Raw genomic sequence first — 19,014 nt, 5'->3', positions numbered from 1 at the left:
TAGAGTGCATCTCGAGATATTTTAAGTTCTTCAGGTGTTATATTAAGAAGATGCTTCTGTTGCTCTCACACCCCACTGAGTTCAAATAACAACCTCAGTGTACAGCTTAAAAAACGTCTTATTGGATTTTGTTTGTTGTCACATCTCCATTCCCTCCTAACTCTGCTGAATAGTTTGGCTATAAACATTCTTAGAGTTCCCCTCAACCTCGCTACTGGTAACCCACTATATCAGCTGCCAGCACTTTTCTGTCCTCAACAAAACCTAATGGTGGCAAATATCTAATGTTTTCTGTAATACCCACTTTCAGAACCCAGAGAAAACCTTCTACACTCTTTATTACATAAAGAAACAGAAACAAGACGGATCATACTGACAGACCAGATAAAAAAAAAACATGTATCCTTTTGTTTTGTTTGGATGACGTAGCTTGATCTTTTTCAATAGCCATCAATTCACAATCAAGAATGATCAAGAACCACTGAAAAGCAATCCACTGTAAGTCTCTCCCATCTGACAAAAAGTAAAGGTTAAGGTTTCACAAACAATTAAACTCAAAGCACATTTAGACAATACATCCTTCTGGCTTTTCTTCAGGAAATGTTTTACATTTTTAGATTTAACAAACTCTTCTAAAATAGAATGATTTTTTTTTTATTAGGAATAAAAAATAAGAATAAAATATAAAACTTCCCAAACAATTAAGAATTGGCTAAATTTTACCTTAACTGGTGACAGTTACAATGCTAATCACGCTAATCGCTAAAATAAGCCCTGACCAGAGCTGGCTGAGTTTTAGCTTATCTGGTGACCAGCTGACCTTTGGAAGGTCCAAAATTCGGTCTTTTTCCAGTGACAATCTACAGCAATTGCTAACAGGAGCTAACTAAATCATTATTCAGTCCAGAAGTTGTTACTGAAGGAAGAATACTCAAAATTAGCCATTTTCAGTATGGTAGGTAGGGTGTTTAAAAATAATGTCAGATAAAGAACAAAATGTGTAGAGGGTATTTTTAATTATTGTCTGTGCAGACATGTTTGTTCATTCAGCATGGCTGTTACTTTAAAACAGGGGCTAAGACTAGCTGAAAACAGGAAGGCTGAATGTTTAACAACAAAGTTGCTGTTTTATCCTTTTAAGCTTTCAACCTCTGCTTGTCAGACAACATACTGAAAATGTTGATAGGCTTTAGGAAATCTCAAAGTTAAAGTAAGGGTTTACATTCGCTTAAAATAACTGATTAGTTACTAATGCTAACCATGCTAATCACCAATATAAGCCCTGTTTCATAGCAACTTTTCCCTTCATCACAGTTTTACATCATCCCTGCTCATAATATAGATAAGTAATGACAGTTCAAATAGAATATAAAAAAAAATGCTGAATGTTTTTTAATAATAACTCTTAAAGAAAAATAGAAATTTGCTAAGATCATTTTTGTTTGGTAAAGAAAACTGATCAGGTCTCCACTTTGGGGTGATTGCATGGTTTGGGTCTCTGAGTATCCTCCTAATGCCGTCAGTGAAAATGACTGCATTTTTGTGTGTAGTTTACATATTTTTTCAGTGCATCTGAAGGTCATCTCCAAGGCCCCACAGCTATTTCCCCACATTTTCCTAAAATGCTACCCCCCACCCAATCCTTTCGGGATTAAGTAGATATAGACAATATGAATGGACGTTACCCTAGCTCAGTATTTATCCAGCTTTAAAAAGAAATAAAGAATACACTTTCCACCTGGGGTGAAAAAAAGACATTTGCAGTAGATAAATTGAGTTTTCAACTTTTGAATGTTGGCAATGAGTTTTGATGGGTCATTCAGTGTAATGATTACTCTGGCCAACCACTATCAGGAGACAAGGACATCAGTGTGCATTAAACAAGGTTTTCACATGGTCTGGAAAGAACCTTCTCTTTTGATCCCACTATTAAAAGAGAAAAGGCATACCTAATGTGCTCTAGGCCATGAGCACAGAAGGTTCAGCTATCCCATAAGAACATTTTTGATCAATCAAATGGTCGCAGAGCCATGATAGCAAATGATAACCTGGACCAATAAAACCATTCTTTGACCCATATTTTAACTCAAAACTTGTAACAGCCGGAGCATTTTAAAATCAGCTGTATATCAATGGTCTTGCTGTGATCTCTGCACTGCTCCTCTTATAGCGGTCAGAGCCATTTTTTCCTCAAACTGTCTAAGAGCAACACATCTCCTCAGACTACTGCATTTATTTTGTAAGAGCATCGATTTTTAGAAGAGCAAAGGGATTTCAACGATTGCTATAATTTGATACCCTCTGGATAGCAAATCACAGTTTGTGGGAGCTAAACTCATTCTGATGCTGCATGCACCACCTACCTTATTTACCTGTCTTCACAGGCACTTCTAGGTCACACCTATGCTTAAGAGTGAGGCCAGCTGTCCTGTTTACTCTGTTTAAGCAGCACCTGGTACTGATGTACAGCCTAGAAGCCCTGTAAGCTTTGCAGGCTTACAAAGTGTTGTTGAAAGAAGCTACTTTTTATACTCCTCCCTTATCATTTGGACATACCGTTAAAGCCTTACTAACATTTAACATGCAAAAACACAATAAAGTATGAGACATAGGTTGTATCTACTGTATATGTGTCTCCTTATACTGAAATCTGAGAATTGTATTTCATATTTTGGCTTCTTAAAAAATAAATTACACACACAAAGTGTATTAACTGTATTTATCAAATCCCTTGACATAGTAAGCATAAAAGCATGAGCCAGAATTGTTCAGACAAACTACATGTACAAAGAGGAAAGTTACTCCTTAAAAAAACATCAGAAAGCCTCTTTACAGCAAATTACAAAAACCATAACAGTAACCTATGTCTACCTATGCTCAAGAATTTTCCAGAGTATCTGTGCTTAGTATATTTAAAAATCTCAGTGCAAGTAATTATTATTATTCCCCTTCTCCAACAGCTTTCATGAGTCAAAGAGAAACTGGATAACTCACGTTTAAAAAGCAGGAAACAGTCAAAGATTAAAGTATTTTTCTGAAATCTAAAAATCTTGAAGATGCCATGCACACTATCTGCACTTATTGATAAAGATAATCTAAGATTGTAAAGAAACATGAAAAGAAAAACACCCTACCTGATAGCCTGATCAGGGCTTTTCCTGCCTGGGCGTACTGCCAGCTGTGGTTGTCCAGCAGTGCCATTGTAAACTAAAACCCTCCATAAACCGGCCCAATCAGCAATGGTCTAACCTACAGCCTACAGATGTTGACAGGTGGCTCTTCTAATTCTAGCTTCCTCACTGTACATTTTGCTTTATGGCACCAAGGCCACTGAACAGTGACTATGCCATAAATTGGTCAACACCCTACCAACCACTGAGCTACAGAAGGCTAAAGGGCCTGCCAGCTTCTTTTTGCCATCACCAACTGGCTTTTCTTTGCTGGTTCCCCCTGATGTCACAAACCCCTCCCCAAAATGAGATTTAGTATCAGGCACAGCATTGAATTTAAGAGTTTCAGTGTGTTTGGCTATTTACTGACAGGAGGAAACAAATGCTTGCAAAAACAGTTGTTGCTATTGAATTTATGAGTGAAACAGGCTTTGAGTGCTTAAAATCTCTCAAAAAAATATTTAAAAAAGTGGAAGATGATCTCGCTAGATGGAAATCTCTACCCATGTCACTCATGGGCAGGGTTGCTTCAATAAAAATTATGGTCTTGCCAAAAATCAATTACTTATTCTCAATGATCCAATAAATAAAACTTCATTCTCAATGATCCCATAAATAAACCGTCATCTGATTGGTTTAAATTTCTGGACTTCTCCATCACTAAATTTCTTTGGAAAGATAATGCTCCGCATATTAGCCTAAACACGCTACAAAACACCAACGATAAAAGAGGACTAGATCTGCCTAACTTTCATTATCATTACTTCTTAGCCAACAGGCTACAATACATCTCAAAATTATTTAAACACAGTCCTCTAGAGGAACCCTGGCTAGATGTAAAACAGACATTATGCAATAATATTAAGATAGGCTCCATCACCTAGTGGGAGTGGGGCACCTTTGGCTTCGTCTGGCTGTGGGGCATTGTGGCAGATGCGGGGGGGGTTGGCACTTGGGGTGTCCCTGGGCTGGGGTTGTTGGTGTGTCTGGCCCCGAGGACTGTGGCCCCAACCAGGGTGGGGCTTTGGTGGCTCTCAGGGCAGCCTCTGGTGGCTGCATGCAATGCTTTTGGGGAGCCTGTGCCGGCGGACATAGGTTAAGGGCCTGGTGGCCGGGCTGCTCCTGGGCGGATCTGAGATGGGCATGGGGGCTCTGGGTTCCTGGGGAGTGTCGCTCCGGGCTGGGGTCCTGTCTGGGTCGGGGGGCTTGGGTCCGTCCGGGCATGTCACCGGGGTTTTGGGCCGGCGCACGCTCTGGCATCCAGCACCTGCCCGGGGGCCTTCGGTGCATCAGTGGGTGTAGGGGCCTCCTAAATTGGCGGGTAGGTACAATCTCATTGCAGGGGCTCTCTCCTTCAAGGAGTGCTCTCTGCTGGAGGAGCGGAGGATCTATGGGAGGGGGTGGGGCGGAGTCAACCTGGGTGTTCAATGTCTTATGTTTTCTGGGAGTTGTTTGAATGTTGGGGTGGGTGTAGGTTTTCTTCCGGGATGGAAGGGCTGTTGGTCTTGGGTGGTGATGGGCATTGTTTGGACCTGGGTGGTTCCAGTTCGGATTCTGGTTCCTTGTCTGGGTTCCGGTTCTGTCTGGGGGAGGGGGGTCGGAGGGGTCTGCATGGTTTGGGCAAGTGGGCTGGCCGGTGTTGATCTCGGGGTGGACTGGTCTCAGCTTCTTGGTGGGTTTTGGCTCTGTGGGCACTCAGCCTTTTGTGGACTTCAGTGTGGGTTTTCTTGGGGGCTACTTCAGGCAGGGGTATGGGGGTTGGGCATGTTCTTGGACCTGGATGCTGTGGGTCTTCTTCTCATGGGGTGCACTATTGCAGGGGGCTTTGTTTTTGGAGGGCTGGTGGGGGTGCATTTGCATGGTGTGGGCTTTGTGCATGGCTTCTGCTTTGGGTGCTCATTGCTGCGTTCTGTCCTCTGCTGTTCGGCGAGCTGTGGTGTTGGTCCTGTGCGTGGCGGCTGTGGCCTCTGGTACAGCTGGGCGGGCGTCGCTGGGCTCGGCGGTTGCATTAGGCTTCTGCTGAGGTGGAGTTTGCTTGTCTGCTGGGGGGTTTCTGGTGGGTGGTGTGTGCTTGGGGTTGGTGGTCTTCACTGTGCCCCTACCGATGTATAGAAGGATGTGTGGTGTTGCTGTGGCGTTGGCTTGGGTGGAACTGCAAACTGGCTAGGCTCTGTCATTTCTGCTTGGCTGGCATGGATGTCGGTGGTTCTGCGTCTCGGGTGGGGAGTGTGGCCTCTTTGCTGTGCATGCTGTGGCCTTTTTGTGTCGCCCTTCTGCTTGCTGGGCTGGTGTTTTTCCCTTGGGCACGGTGGTGGGCGGGGTGGTGCATTGCGGGGTCTGCTTAACTGCCTGGCTGGCCCGGAGGGTCTTGGTTCGTTTGTCTGTGGGGCGTGCATGTGCTTATCCTGACAATTGGGTGGGCCTGCTATTTTGGGTTGGGTGTTTCTTGTTGGCGGGTTCGGTGTTGGTGTGGGACTTGTTTTGTTGCCTTGCTTACCTGGTTGTGGCTGTGGTCTGGTACCAGGCATTAGGGACTGGGCCCTCTGTTGGCTTTGCACCGTGGTTCTGGGTGGTTGGGCATGTTGGTCATGTGCCCTCCTCTGTGTGGCGTATTCTGGTTGCGCTGGGCCAGCTGGTTTGCTCTTTTTTCTGTAGTGGGGCCGCACTCTTGGTCGATGCTGCGCACGATTCCGGCTGCTCCTTTTTGTTGGCGATCAATGGCTCCTTCAGGTGGGGGACTGGGTGTCGGGGCTGGCAATCGGGGTTTGAGGGTTTGGATGTTTCCGGAGCGGGGGGACTGGGGGTGTTGGCCCTGGTTTTCGGCCGGTTCTCGGGGCCTGGTCCTTGTCCCTAGCCTTTCGCCCGATGGATGTGCCTATGCCTCTAACCTTTGTTGGAACTCTGCGGAAGGGGGTGCCTACTGGGGTCAGCCGGGAGCTGGCTCCCTGGGAGAGCATTTTGCCCCCCAGTCCTTCCCTCCCCATCCCTGGAGACCTCCCTCCGCCCTCTCCATCACACTACCACTCATATGGGGTCTTGGGGTGCAGGTGCGTCATTGCGTATTCTCTTCATCCTTCTTTCTTTCCTCCATTCTATTCTCCTTCTCTTCCCTTTTCCTTTTTGCCCGCCTTTCTCTGTGTCGTTCCTCCTTTTTTTCCTTTTAATTTCTGTCTCGGTATCCGTAACAATTGAAATAATAAAGTTTCTTTTTTATGAATATCAAGCAGAGCTTTAAAGCGTTGGCTGTGATGCTCCACTTATGAAAGTAAATTTGTTGGGCTTATTCTTGGCACACAAACAACAGTTCTGAGTGCTACTCTGCTAGACAGGACACGGTTAAAAAGAAAATATTTCATTCATTCAGATCTAGGATGCGTTATTTGAGTGTTCCCTTTATTTTTTTTGAGCAGTGTGTGTGTTATTTTTTTTGAGCAGTGTGTGTGTGTGTATATATATATATATATTCAAAGTCCTGTCTAACAATCTTGTGTCCTAAATGTTATTGTGTTTATTGATTTTTTTGAGTGTTAAAAAGCAGAGGACCAAAAACACTGTCTTCAAAACAGGGATGCAAGGATAATATTATTAACTTCTAGGGATGCTGAATGGTTAGAGAGGCAAGATCATTAATTATAAAAATAAATAAAACAAGACAGTGATGTAAGTGTGAAATGAATTTACCCTGTCCTAGTGCTGACACCTTTGACTCAATACACACACACTACACAAATCAGAAGCACATCAAATATGACTGTCATACAAATATGCGACAATAGTTGATGTTCCACAAAAACACACTTAGTTTCTTCATGTGTATACCTACGAAGCACTATTTTAGACAGAAAAACCTTTATGGCAACATAAGAAACAGCTTGACTCCAGCTTTTGTAGAGCTGTGACCCACCTGATCCAATAATAGTGCTGTACCCTATCTTATTTTTGAATTACACACAATACTATAAGAGCATCCTGTTTCATACTTTGATATTAAAAATGTATTCTCACAAGCTGATATAAAAAGATGTTTCATACACATATAAAGAAGCACATTTTTCCAAATGGCCATATTATCTAATGTTTTAATCGTCCCGACCAATGTTAGAAGCCCACTATCTGAGGACAGGGTGCTTGATACAGGGTGATATTTTAGAATGTTAAGCATAGCCATCTTTGGAGATATTTGTGTTGACAGAGAGAAATTACAAGATACCTATCTGTTTAAAGCATTGAAAATTGTGCCATATTTTTAAAGTAATTATAACTATGAAGAGAACTCCATGCATCAACAGGTAGTGCTTTACAGAAGGGTGCAGGGAGCTTCATCAGACACTAAGTGGATTACAGAGAGTTGCTTTGCTTGTATATATATATATTTATATATAAATACAACTGAATTTTGGGGACATAGTAGTCATGGTTTGTCCAACCCTTTGATAACAAACAGTATTACTGTAATAATCTGCCTGACCTTTGGGTTTGTGTTCTATTTACTTTCTCTGCACTCCCATGTTCTTTACTTGCTTTTTTCATTTCATTCATGATTGTTAGATTCTGTTGTTTAGGTGTTTGTTACTTTATTGGATTCATAGGTTAGATGTTTTAGTTTGTATTACCCTATAGATCTGGTTCCTCCCTGTTTATATTCTTTTTGCAGTCTTATTGTTTTCTTATTTCAGTTCACTAAGCTGTTTTCTGTTACCTCTCTGCACTCCCTGCTCATTAATGTTAATTAGTCACTATCCCTCAGTTACCCTCTATCTCCCTGTTCCACCAGCTGTCCTTGATTCCCTCTGATTACCTCCCTTGGTTCATTGGTCCATTCTCCTCTCTGCCACAGTACTTAAACTCCCTTATTTTCATTTTTCCCCACTGGTCCCTCCTGATATCTACCCTGAATACTACTCATACTATTAAATTCATTTATCTACTCACTATGCTACTCCCTCACTCTTTCCTGCACTTTGGTCCTACCACAATCTCACCTACCCTGACAATTACACATTTAAGTAAAACTGTTCTGGAAAATGTTGGCTTTGGCAAATTTGCATCCCTTCAGCTAGGAAATTTTTAAAAAGACATGTTATTGAGAGGGAAAAGTGTTTTGTTTTTGTCAGGCAGAATACCCTACAAATGACGCATGTCTAAAAATTAAATGCGTTTACATTTTCATCTTTACTACATCCACTATAGCATTTTAGGTATCACCTACCAGTTTTGTTAGCAGACTGCATGGTTAGCCTTCCCTTTCTGTCTCTAAGAAGTCCCATGTAGTGCAAACGGAACAACAAGGTCAGAGCAGCCATGTTCAGTCTTATTGATATGCAATTCCAAACAATGAGAGGACGTTCCAAAAGTCGTACTTCCAATGGTTCCAATGACTCACAACAAATACTTCTTCCCGAGCTGTTGACACTTTCAAAATCACTAAAGGCGAATTAGACACACTGCATGTCAAGGATGGACTTCTTGTATTATCTCAGAGCATAGAAGCTGACTGCCTGCAGTTTCTTGTGACTGTGAGATCACACAATTGCATGTGTATTATAAAAGGCCAGGCCCTGATTACCATGACTGGCCCTGCTAAAATAAATAACTGGGAAGGATTGTCACCTCTTAGTGAGACAGGGTAAGCATGCAGTAACACATGAGTGAGTGTAAAATAGGCCAGGTCTTTGGAGCTGTAAATATACAGCTACATCACTACAATGACTTGCAGACACAGTTCAAAAACAAATGAGGGACTTCATTTACATGTAAAGTCAGAAATGACATCATTCTCAATTTAACTGTGTTCCTATTACATTTAGGGAAACACGTAAAATTTACTAATTGTTGTACTCAATGACCAGACTAGCCACAATTAGTAATGCAAGGCAATAACATTCAACACCAAAAAAAAGTTACCTTTCTGAGGTTGCAGAGTACTATGGCTCGTTACACGTTACTAAGATACAAACTAGACAGTGGTCTAGACTCTACAGGAACCTCCAAGTTTCCAAGTCAGAATTCCAGCATCAGGGGGCATTCTGACTTCCAGGTACAGAATGCCACATCAGAAAAAAAACAGGTAAAGTCAAAAATCATCCACACACACAAACACTCAACATCAACTACCTTCTACCCTACTTTATACCTAACCAATAAAACAAACCTCATTAATATATCAACAAGACCATGAACCTCTTGCCAGTCAAACAATGGGGCTCACTGTTGCTTCAAACACAGTCCATGTAATGATGTACATTGTTATTGCAGGAGAAAGGCTGAATGAGAAACTCTGACTATGCAGAGGAATAAAAGCCTGTTTCAGTGCTGAGCATCCATGGGTATCTGTCTACCCAGCACAGTATGCAATAAAAACTCACTGAACAACCAGCTGAACTGCATCAAAGAAGCAGAGCCGAGGATGCTTTGTACGGCTGCGGGAACAACCAATCAGCAGTCAGCTTTAGACCAAAGCCAGTGACAGTCCTAGTGTGCAACAAAACTAACCCTAAACCAAAAAATACTAAATGGCACTTTATAAGCATTGGAAACAAATAGGAGGGTGCATGCCTCTGTGACCCAATGTGTTACTAAGCTTCTCTGGAGAAAAAGAGTACAGAAAGGAAAGAAAGGAACAAACAAAACTTAGCAGTGGCAGAACAGTTTCAGCTGTGTGTAGTTCATTAAACAGAAGTGGCTCAGATCAGATAGGGTTTCAACATATTATGTCAGAAAGACTGAGGGAAGTAGTAACAAGAAAGGTGAATTTTACAATAAATGTAATTTTGGGCAAATAAAAATGCCAAATGACTACTGTTCAATATTATGAAAAGTATCTAAGCTTGCCTGGCAGGCCAGCTGACAGCCTTCCCTCAGCTTGGGACAAGATAATCTTAGAAAAGCCCCATCATCATGATTATCATGATTAATATTCTCCCTTACTCTTCACTTCCCTTTTTCCCAATCATATCTGCTCCATACTTTGGATTTTATTTTATTTTTTCTCCTTAGAAGAGATTTTACATGATACTCTTGTTGTAGAAGTCTAAGTGACACAAATCACAAAAAATAAGTTATTAAATACATTGGTATATGTGATCATTTGAATAGAACTGGAAATATATATATATATATATCAAATAAACAATTATATAGTCATTTTAATATATTTTGAAGGTCTAGAAACATTACCTGTTGTAATTATAACTTCCACTAGTAAAAATACACCACTGGCCTCTGGCAGAAAAGAGTTTTTTAGCACCTTTTAAAGCAGAAGACATTGAGATGAGTAAGGTCCAGCTGTAGTCTGTAAATTAAAGTGGATTACAGGGCAGAGGTACAGATTAAAGCTGCATATTTTCCTCTCTCTGCCTGTAGCGCATTATATACTTTACAAGAGCAACTTATTAAACTCAAAGTCAGAAGTTGTGTCAGTGGCCAAACCGTTTTTGTGTTTGGGAATTGGGGGTTCTTCTACACTATTGTGAAAAAAGGAATAAAAATAAATAAATGAGGTATTATTGAACGTAAATATCAGACATGTTTTTCTACACAAACAGGCCTACTTTGAAAACAATATTCTTGAACATCCTACATTCATTTTGTTGCCCTAAACCATTCGGTCCCTTAAGTTGTGAGACATTTAGGAGACTCTATGGAAGTGAGGGGTCAAAGTAACAAAAATGTATAATTTTTAAAAACTTGTAATGAATTAGTGTTGTGAAATACTGAACATGGTAAAAGTGAGTGCTGTAAAAACCAACACATGTAAAAATTAGAATCTGTGAATATGGAGGTTATTAAAATGATAACGTGGTAAATATTAATGTTATAAATTTTAAGGTTATCAAATTTAACGTTGCCCGTTTTCTTTCACTGCCTTGATTTTATCATTCATCGCGTTCACAGTGTAGTTTTTGTTACTTCCGGTAGATGGAAATACGGCAGCAGCCCTAGTGCAACCGCGGAGTTTTGTAGTGCATGACCCACAATTTCCCATGATTCATTGTGAAGCAGATTGGTCGAGCTTGGGGAGCAATGACAGACGATGGTGGCAAAAATTGTAAATAAAAATGTAAATAATACGCTTTCTGTGACCCCAAATACACTTTTAAGGTCTTTTTAGGCGAGAATGTAGGTTTGTTGAGCTCAAATATCTACTCGGTTTATTAAGATTCCACTTAATTTAAAAAAAGAGGTTCGCCGTTTCTCTGCGCCAGCTTGCTTCGACAGCCAATTGAGCAGCGTTCCCTCCCTCTTCCGGAGAAGGTGCCTGATTTCTGTGTTGAACCTACCGCTGGGTATAACTACCGGGTGGAAGGGTGGAACCCACATTTGTCATTGTCTTTTTCCTTGAAATAAACCTTTGAAAAGATATACATTTGTTTGCATATTGGACTCTTGAATTATAGGCTACTGCCTAAACCACAAACCCATGGTGCACATCGGTAATTATTTGAGTTAAGTCCTTAGTTGGGTTGATTTGTTTTCTTTGACAAATAGTCACCACACATAGCCTGAAAGTAATCCTACAGCATCCCAGTTGTGTTGTCAATTTTTGAGAGCACTGTCTGCCGAGTTATGGACCCTAAAGAACTTCCAACAAATCACTGCCGTACTATTGAAAATGCATGCGAATGGCTATGGACAACAAGTACTCTGCTGTCGTGCCAGGGCTGCTGCCGTATTCCAATCTACCGAAAGTAACAGAAATCACATTGTGAACGCGATGAATGATAAAACAGAAGTGGTAAAAATGGAGGCGCTAAAATCATGGCAGTGAATGAAAACGGGCAACGTTAAAACTAATACACTTTATTATAAATCTAAAGTGGTAAAAGAGGAGGTGCTAAAATCAAGGCAAGGAATGAACACGGGCAACGTTAAATTTGATAACCTTAATATTTATAATATTAATATTTACCATGTTATCATTTTAATGACCTCCAAATTCACAAAATCTAATTTTCACAGAGGCGATATTAATCACATGTTGGGTTTTACAGCACTCAATTTTACCATGTTCAGTATTTCACATTTTCAATTAATTTCAAGTTAAGGAAGCCTGTGCATTTTTTAAACATACAGTACTTTAACATGATGATATTTAATGACAATTTTTAAAATACTAGAAAAATTAAATAACTTTCACATTAGGAAAGCATAATAAGAAAATGCAATTTCTGGTGAGGGACAAGTGGAGGGGTGTAAGTGTCATGGTTTGGGGATGCTTTCCTGAAGCAGGACCAGCTCATATCAGAGTCCGCACTGAGTTGTACTTTTTCATTTGTGAGAAAATGATTTTTTGCTGACATCTTGTTAAAGGAGTAAAATAATTTTTTTTATTTGTGCAAATAAATCATTTTATCATTTTAAACACTGAAATTTGAACATTTATGTTGAAAGAAATAATATTTAGTGGGGTGTCCTAATTTATTTACATGATGGCATTTACTTGCATATCAGTTTAATTTTCTTGATAATTAACTATTTTTATTTTGTATGGAAATAAAATTACACAATTTTGTATAAACATTTTGACAACCTTAAAAACTGTGTTATTTTCAATGTTTCTTTTCCCAGCTGACCTTTGAGAAAAAAGACAGATAATAACCAATGATAAGAGATACACAGAAAAATGGGCCTTAATCAGCCATGACTGGTGTCCGGTCAAAACTCAAAAATCTAATCTTTTCTGATCAGTGAACATATATTAAATCCTACTAGGCCGTACCATAAAGATCACTCTCTGGTGAAAAAGCACAGAGATGTAACAAGCTATTTTAAAGGAAAACAACTTTGTAAGTTTGTCAGGACATGTCTATGGCTCATAAAAAAATTAGCCACAAAATGCTGATTGGTGCATCTCTGCTCCAATCAAACCAAAAAATTCTGAGTGGCCACCTACCAGTGAATCATTTTGTCACATTACCACATTTCCTTACAGAAGAATATAACAAGATTGTAGAAAAATAATGCAATCATTTTTAAAATTAACGTTTTATTTCACCAAATGACAATTGCACAACAATTTATACGTATCATCAGTTTGAGCATTTACAGCCTTAAAATCAAACCCTCTTGTTCACTCAAGGTGTAGATTAGAAAAAAAAGTACCCCTGGATCTGCCACTGGACCGTCATAATGAGGAAAAACATTATGATGAATCAAGCCTCACTAAATTTGAGCATCCACTGATATCCCTAGCTGAAACTAGGAATAAATATTGGCAGTTTGTCAACACCATTTGCTTGTAAACAAAATCTAAAAGAGCATGAACCCATTTGCAGCAGAGTTATCAGGTTAGGCACAACACAACCTTAAATGACAGCTGTTACCATAGTGACAGATGAGCTCTGATAACAGGATTAATTAATCATACAAACTGTTCAGTTAAAACTAGGACTGAAAAGGTGGCTTTATTATATCATATATTACTCTACTTCATATTTGTTCATTGTTTTCTTTAATCTAAAATGAAGACACTGAAATACACTCAGTCTCTGACTGTGTGCACCTGCAGGTTACTAGCTTTCTGAAAGCTAGCAACCATGTTTTGGAGCTCAGCATTAAGAGCTTGGTCCCAGAGGATGGCACATAGTGCAAAACATTTTGCAGCTCATTACATTATTGTTTAATAAAGCCTGTTTGTCTAGTTTGTGTGATAGCATCCAGGGACATTTTGTTTAAGAGCTTCTGGCATATTTGAGTTCATCACTGACATAAGGTGTCCTTCTCTGTTGCTTTCAGTATCAGGTTTTTTTACCCATCCTTGTCTTACCTCTAATGCTAAACACTCTTCTCTGGTCATTTCCTAATCTCAGTCCCTCTGTTTCTGTTTTCAACTTCCCTCAATGTCACTCCATTGTATTGTGTATAGTTTTGCACTAGAGTTGTCTTCAACAAAGACCAATGTCCTGCTGAGTAAACACAATCCAGACAGCAAGCTACACAACCCAAGCTTGTCTCCATGTCAGGAGGTAAGCGCTCCAACGTTGTCACAGCTCTAAAAACAACTGGTTTATGAAAACAGCATGCTGCGAGACTATCCCATGGAACATCTGACTGATATGCACGAGTAACCATGTGCACATATGTACAAATACTCCCACAGAGGGCCCAACGGTCATTCAGCAAAGCCTGGAGTAAAATAACTTTTTTCCTCTGCTCAAAATTATAATCCGCAGAGCCAAACTAACATCATAACAGGGCACATGAGCTACACTGGCCGACGTGTGCTTACAATTTTGCAGCGGATTTACAGCAGCATTTCCCCAGAGGGAAATAGTTTACAAAAATTTAGCAATTTTCATATTTTGTCTCAGTCTCTAGCCATCCCAAAAGGAGAAAAATCAGAGATCGAAAGATGAAGGGAAAAAAAACAGAGCTGCAACTTTTGGGCTTTAAAACAACACAGAGCTACAGCGGAACCTGGACTCCACCCTGACTGCACACACACAGGATACAGTGCATCCATGTGATACATTTCCTGTTTTTATCTGCATCACATTCTCAGTAGTGAAAACAATGGTGAAAAACAATAGAAAATAAAAAAGAAAACAATTAAACACGGCACCAAAATGCACAATTTGTAGCTAATGACACATTTACTGTGTTATTTTGACGAGGAGGAAAACATTGCCTCTATAACATATTGTCTAACATCTATGACAGACCTAAAAACATTGTGAGACTGATCTCGTACTCTTCAAACTTCTGTTCTAAAAGTACATAGGTCAGTATGAGGTTCTCACTGTATCAACAACTTTGTACTAAAATAGCACAGTATCATGGCTCCTACACAATAAACATCAACGGGCAAACATCAACGGGCCAGGACTCAAGGACTAAGACCTTTGTACATGGGTCGTGTGCTTAACCCCTGCGTTACAACCATGACCCATTTACTCTTATTAAAATTAGAATAGAAACAATCAGTCTGCCTGCCTGCAAAGATGGTTTATACTTTTAGATTGTACTTTTATTTATTCACTTAATCTTGAAACACAGGGTTTCATTCTCAAGACAAAAAAAGAAATAGTAAAAACAAATATAATCCAAAACAGAAGATGTTCTGTATGTGTTTTTAAGAGTCAATATGTGGCTTATATGCCAGTTATAACAATTATAACAATGATATTTATAGCCTTTATTTATTGTTGTTTTAATTTTGACGCAGATTTGTGCTAAAGTATAAAATAAACGCCCACTAAACTTAGTAGTATTTGTAAGTGCCTATTGCTTACGCTTGGGGAACTTTCACACCAGGATAGACAGACTTGATTCGATTGGGTTGGAAATGCAGAATTATTTCACAACTTCATTTGTCATGGTTCACTTCCATGCTGCACTTTTAAAAACAGATTAAACCACCTAAGCAGTGTGATGTAATTACCACAACTGCTCACTTGAGGTGCTATAAATAAGGCTGCTAATGTTGCTACATGGAATGATGAGTGCAGTGCAGAAAAACAAAGCAGAGAGGGATGAAATATGATTCGTTGCTGTGGTTACACAGAAACAGAATTTAAACGTTTTGTCCGTAAATCAAACATCACCTGCTTCCCTTCGCTTACTTTCTCATCTTGGTGGGCTAGATAGCCCTTTTGTTTTTTTTTTCCTGCTGTAAACGAACTGCACCAGGGTTCACTTGCAAGTAAACTGAGACAGACATTTTTGGGTAGAGTTCAAAAGAGTCAGAAAGTTTGAACATTCCTGACCTTCATATTTCCATGACCGGGACATCAATACTGACAAGATGCTTAAAAATTAAACGCTTACAGGTCACTGCACTTAATTTCATAGTTGATTTTTTTCTTTATTTAGCGTCATGGTGTCAAGGAAAAGCTAAATAAAATTTATTTATTTATAGAAACGCGGAGTAATGAGTAATATTAACGACCATCCAACCAGCAATTTACATAGTTGAGCTCTTCTTTGAACTCGAATGATGGTTAAACAAAGTTTAAACATCAGGTTTTCGCCTGTAACCAGATGTGCTGCAGCATCTGGTTCATATTCAGCTAAACCTACATAGGATAGCTTTAAATCTCTTCTCCAATTTTGTACAATATGATTCAAATGCAAAGGCCTGGACTTAAGCTTCATCTTTAAACCTTTAGATCTTTATTCTTTAATCTTTTGTCTGGTATAATATTTTAGTTCAAGAATACATGAAAAAAACATGCCAATTATTATCTCTTTTATGTGTGCAACAAATTATGCAATCCCAACCACATCATAGATCCTATGTCTTACATCTTTGATGGCTACAACCCCTTCCATGTAAACACAGATCTTAGCGGCAGAAGAGGTGAGACCACATGAGTCAAATGTATTTAATAGTTAGTCTGCAGACCTCTGAAATCTAAGTATAGAGCGTTGATTTAACAGCCAAACACGTTAACAAAAACAAAGCAGCCTAAATCAGATATAGTTTTGGTGTGGGACTCTATAAACACTCCTGAATAATTCTGCCCAGCCTTGTACAATCATGTCATACTTACAAGGAAGAGCAGACAGGATCTGGATGGACATGTCCACAGCCTTGTTCACTCCCTCAAACCACTCAAACAACCAAAGCAAAGAGCATTGCAGAAGCAAGGGGGGGATGCCATCCATAAACGGGCTTCAAAAAACAAGTAAACATCTAACAAAAGTCCCTTTTGTCTTTGAAAATCAAGGTCTTTAGCACTCCAGTTACTTTATAATCAAGTCCGCTTCAAATGATCTCTTTAATTTAAAGAACATTTGTCAATCATCCTGATGTAGCCTTTTCTACCACAAGAGACCAATCAAATTATTAAGTAACAAAGGCACAAACTTTCAGAATCTTGATGTACATACATTTCCTAATAGAGCTGAGGAATCTCTCGAAGCACGCTGCTGCTTTAGGTCAAAATCAAAGAACATGTTCATCTTTACATTATCACAATTTAAATTATTAGTCCATTTGCTCAGATGCAGCAAAAACAGCATAGTCCATTCTTGCTAATTTAAATAAATAAAAACAATGAGCATTCCTCTGCACTTCATTTCGCAGCAGCACAGCCATTAAAAACCTGCAAGTGCCTCCGCTGAATAGCGTAGACCTGGCATTACAGCGACATCCCCCTGTTTCTGGAGCAGCCGAGCATCCTTTATATTCCTTGAGTCAAGGAGCAGCTAGCAAGCACACGTACACAACACATCCCCCCTTGCTCCTTCCATGACTCTCAGCCCCTCCCTGTCGACTCCACTCCGCAGAGCGATTGGCCGATCTGCATGGGAGAGGCTGATGGCAATTGGAAGCCGGATAGAGCGGAACCTCGGCTTTATATGCATGAGTGCTTACAAGAAAAAGACCATGATCTGGGAGACAGAGGACAAAGATGATGATGATGTGCGAAAGAGAAATGATACAAGGGCTTGGAGGGAGGGCAGATGGCAATAAATTACGTTGATATACTAACCTTTATTTGTCAAAAGGCTGTCTATACAGCATCAAGAATAGATTATGACCATTGTATTGGCATCAGATATTGCAGAAAGAGCACATTCAGATGCAAGGAAAGAATGTGATATAGACAGAAGAGAAACTCTACATGACTTCGGTGGGAAATTCAGTTTACAGCAGATGGAGCTTATTAGCAGATGGTGGTGTATTTATATATCTAATGCGATTGTTTGTGTGAGGATGGCATGGGGAACAGATCTGAACTGCAATCAGAGAAAAGAAAACACTACTGCTGAATTTGATCAATGCCATTTAGTGGGGGTTGCAACATATGCTTGTGCACAGTGAATACCTTTCAGAGGTTTCGATCAGTTTTCCTTTAAAGTACATGTTGTCATTATTATTATTATTATTATTAATAGCCACATACTGGCTCACAAAGACACACACACAATGTTTTCTGTTTTGGATCCTATCTGTTTTAGTTATGAGCCTTTGTCTGAAGTTTGGGAGCATAATTTGTTTTATTTTTATTAACAAATAAGATGGAATAACTTCTAGATTTGTAAAGTTTGGATTCACATTTTTATGCAGGTATATTAATTGTAATAAAAGCAAACCTAGGCCAACAACAGTAGAGATTTGTAGAAAGGTTGAGATTTTCACAGGTAAAAATACATACACTGCTGTACATGAAATAAAAGTGGCTAGTTTCTGCCTCCACTACATCCCACATAGTAAACCCAGCATTAAGGCTGTTTCTAGACTTTTACAAATGGTGATAAACCTAGTTAACAAATTTGACCTTATTTTTTATTAAGTGATGTCAGAGACAAAGGTCTGTGGCCTAAACACAGAGTCCACCTAACATTCAAAGTGTTGTGGGTTTATAGCCACAGAGGATGGTGTAAGTTAATTCAATAGCAATTCAATATGCTCAAAGGCAGATGTAAGTAAACAGCCCTTTGTGGACAATACTATGATGGACTCTGTTTGTATATCCTACATGATTCCTTGCAAATTAAATGACAGTAACTCAAATCTTTTAAAAGCAAGTCCAATTGCGTCCAAACCCTTTGTATTTGTCTGAATAAAGTACAGTGCCCATCACATAAAAAAATACACCTAATTCAGTGTGGAGGTTAGGACATGAAACGTAACCTATATAAAGCTTTTCATGGTGTTCAGATTATTTGTTTTCTCAATCCTCTTTCTGTTTTTTAAGGATGTTATGAGTTAGAGTGACAACCTTTTCGCTCTGTCTGCATGGATAGATTAGGATAAAGATTAATAACAAATTATGATGTTTATAAAAAAGCAGAGAAAAACACAATCGATCTCCCAAAGATTGAAATCTGCCAATATGGCCTCGACCTGCTCTGATCCATGATAGGCAGGTGGGGCAACAACATCAGTTACTTTAAT

The 19,014-nt window shown here is 39.5% G+C and overlaps 1 protein-coding gene across 5 annotated transcripts in view; it reads right to left on the bottom strand.

Moving 5' to 3' along the window:
* Positions 1-19,014, bottom strand: part of triob (trio Rho guanine nucleotide exchange factor b) — a 140,058-nt gene that overhangs the window by 98,055 nt on the left and 22,989 nt on the right. Inside the window, exon 1 of one of the 5 annotated variants that reach the window (XM_047360311.1) lies at positions 16,661-16,790. The exons of the other annotated variants lie outside the window; for them this stretch is intronic. Within the exon in view, the coding sequence (XP_047216267.1) occupies positions 16,661-16,775 (115 nt within the window). The 5' untranslated portion in view covers positions 16,776-16,790. Of the gene's footprint in view, positions 1-16,660; positions 16,791-19,014 lie in introns of those variants that run through there. 5 annotated transcript variants of the gene reach the window in all.

This window comes from Girardinichthys multiradiatus, chromosome 3, assembly GCF_021462225.1.
Source record: "Girardinichthys multiradiatus isolate DD_20200921_A chromosome 3, DD_fGirMul_XY1, whole genome shotgun sequence".
NCBI lineage: Eukaryota > Metazoa > Chordata > Actinopteri > Cyprinodontiformes > Goodeidae > Girardinichthys > Girardinichthys multiradiatus.
Note: the sequence above shows the minus strand (reverse complement) of the source record. Positions and strands in the feature narration are given on the sequence as shown.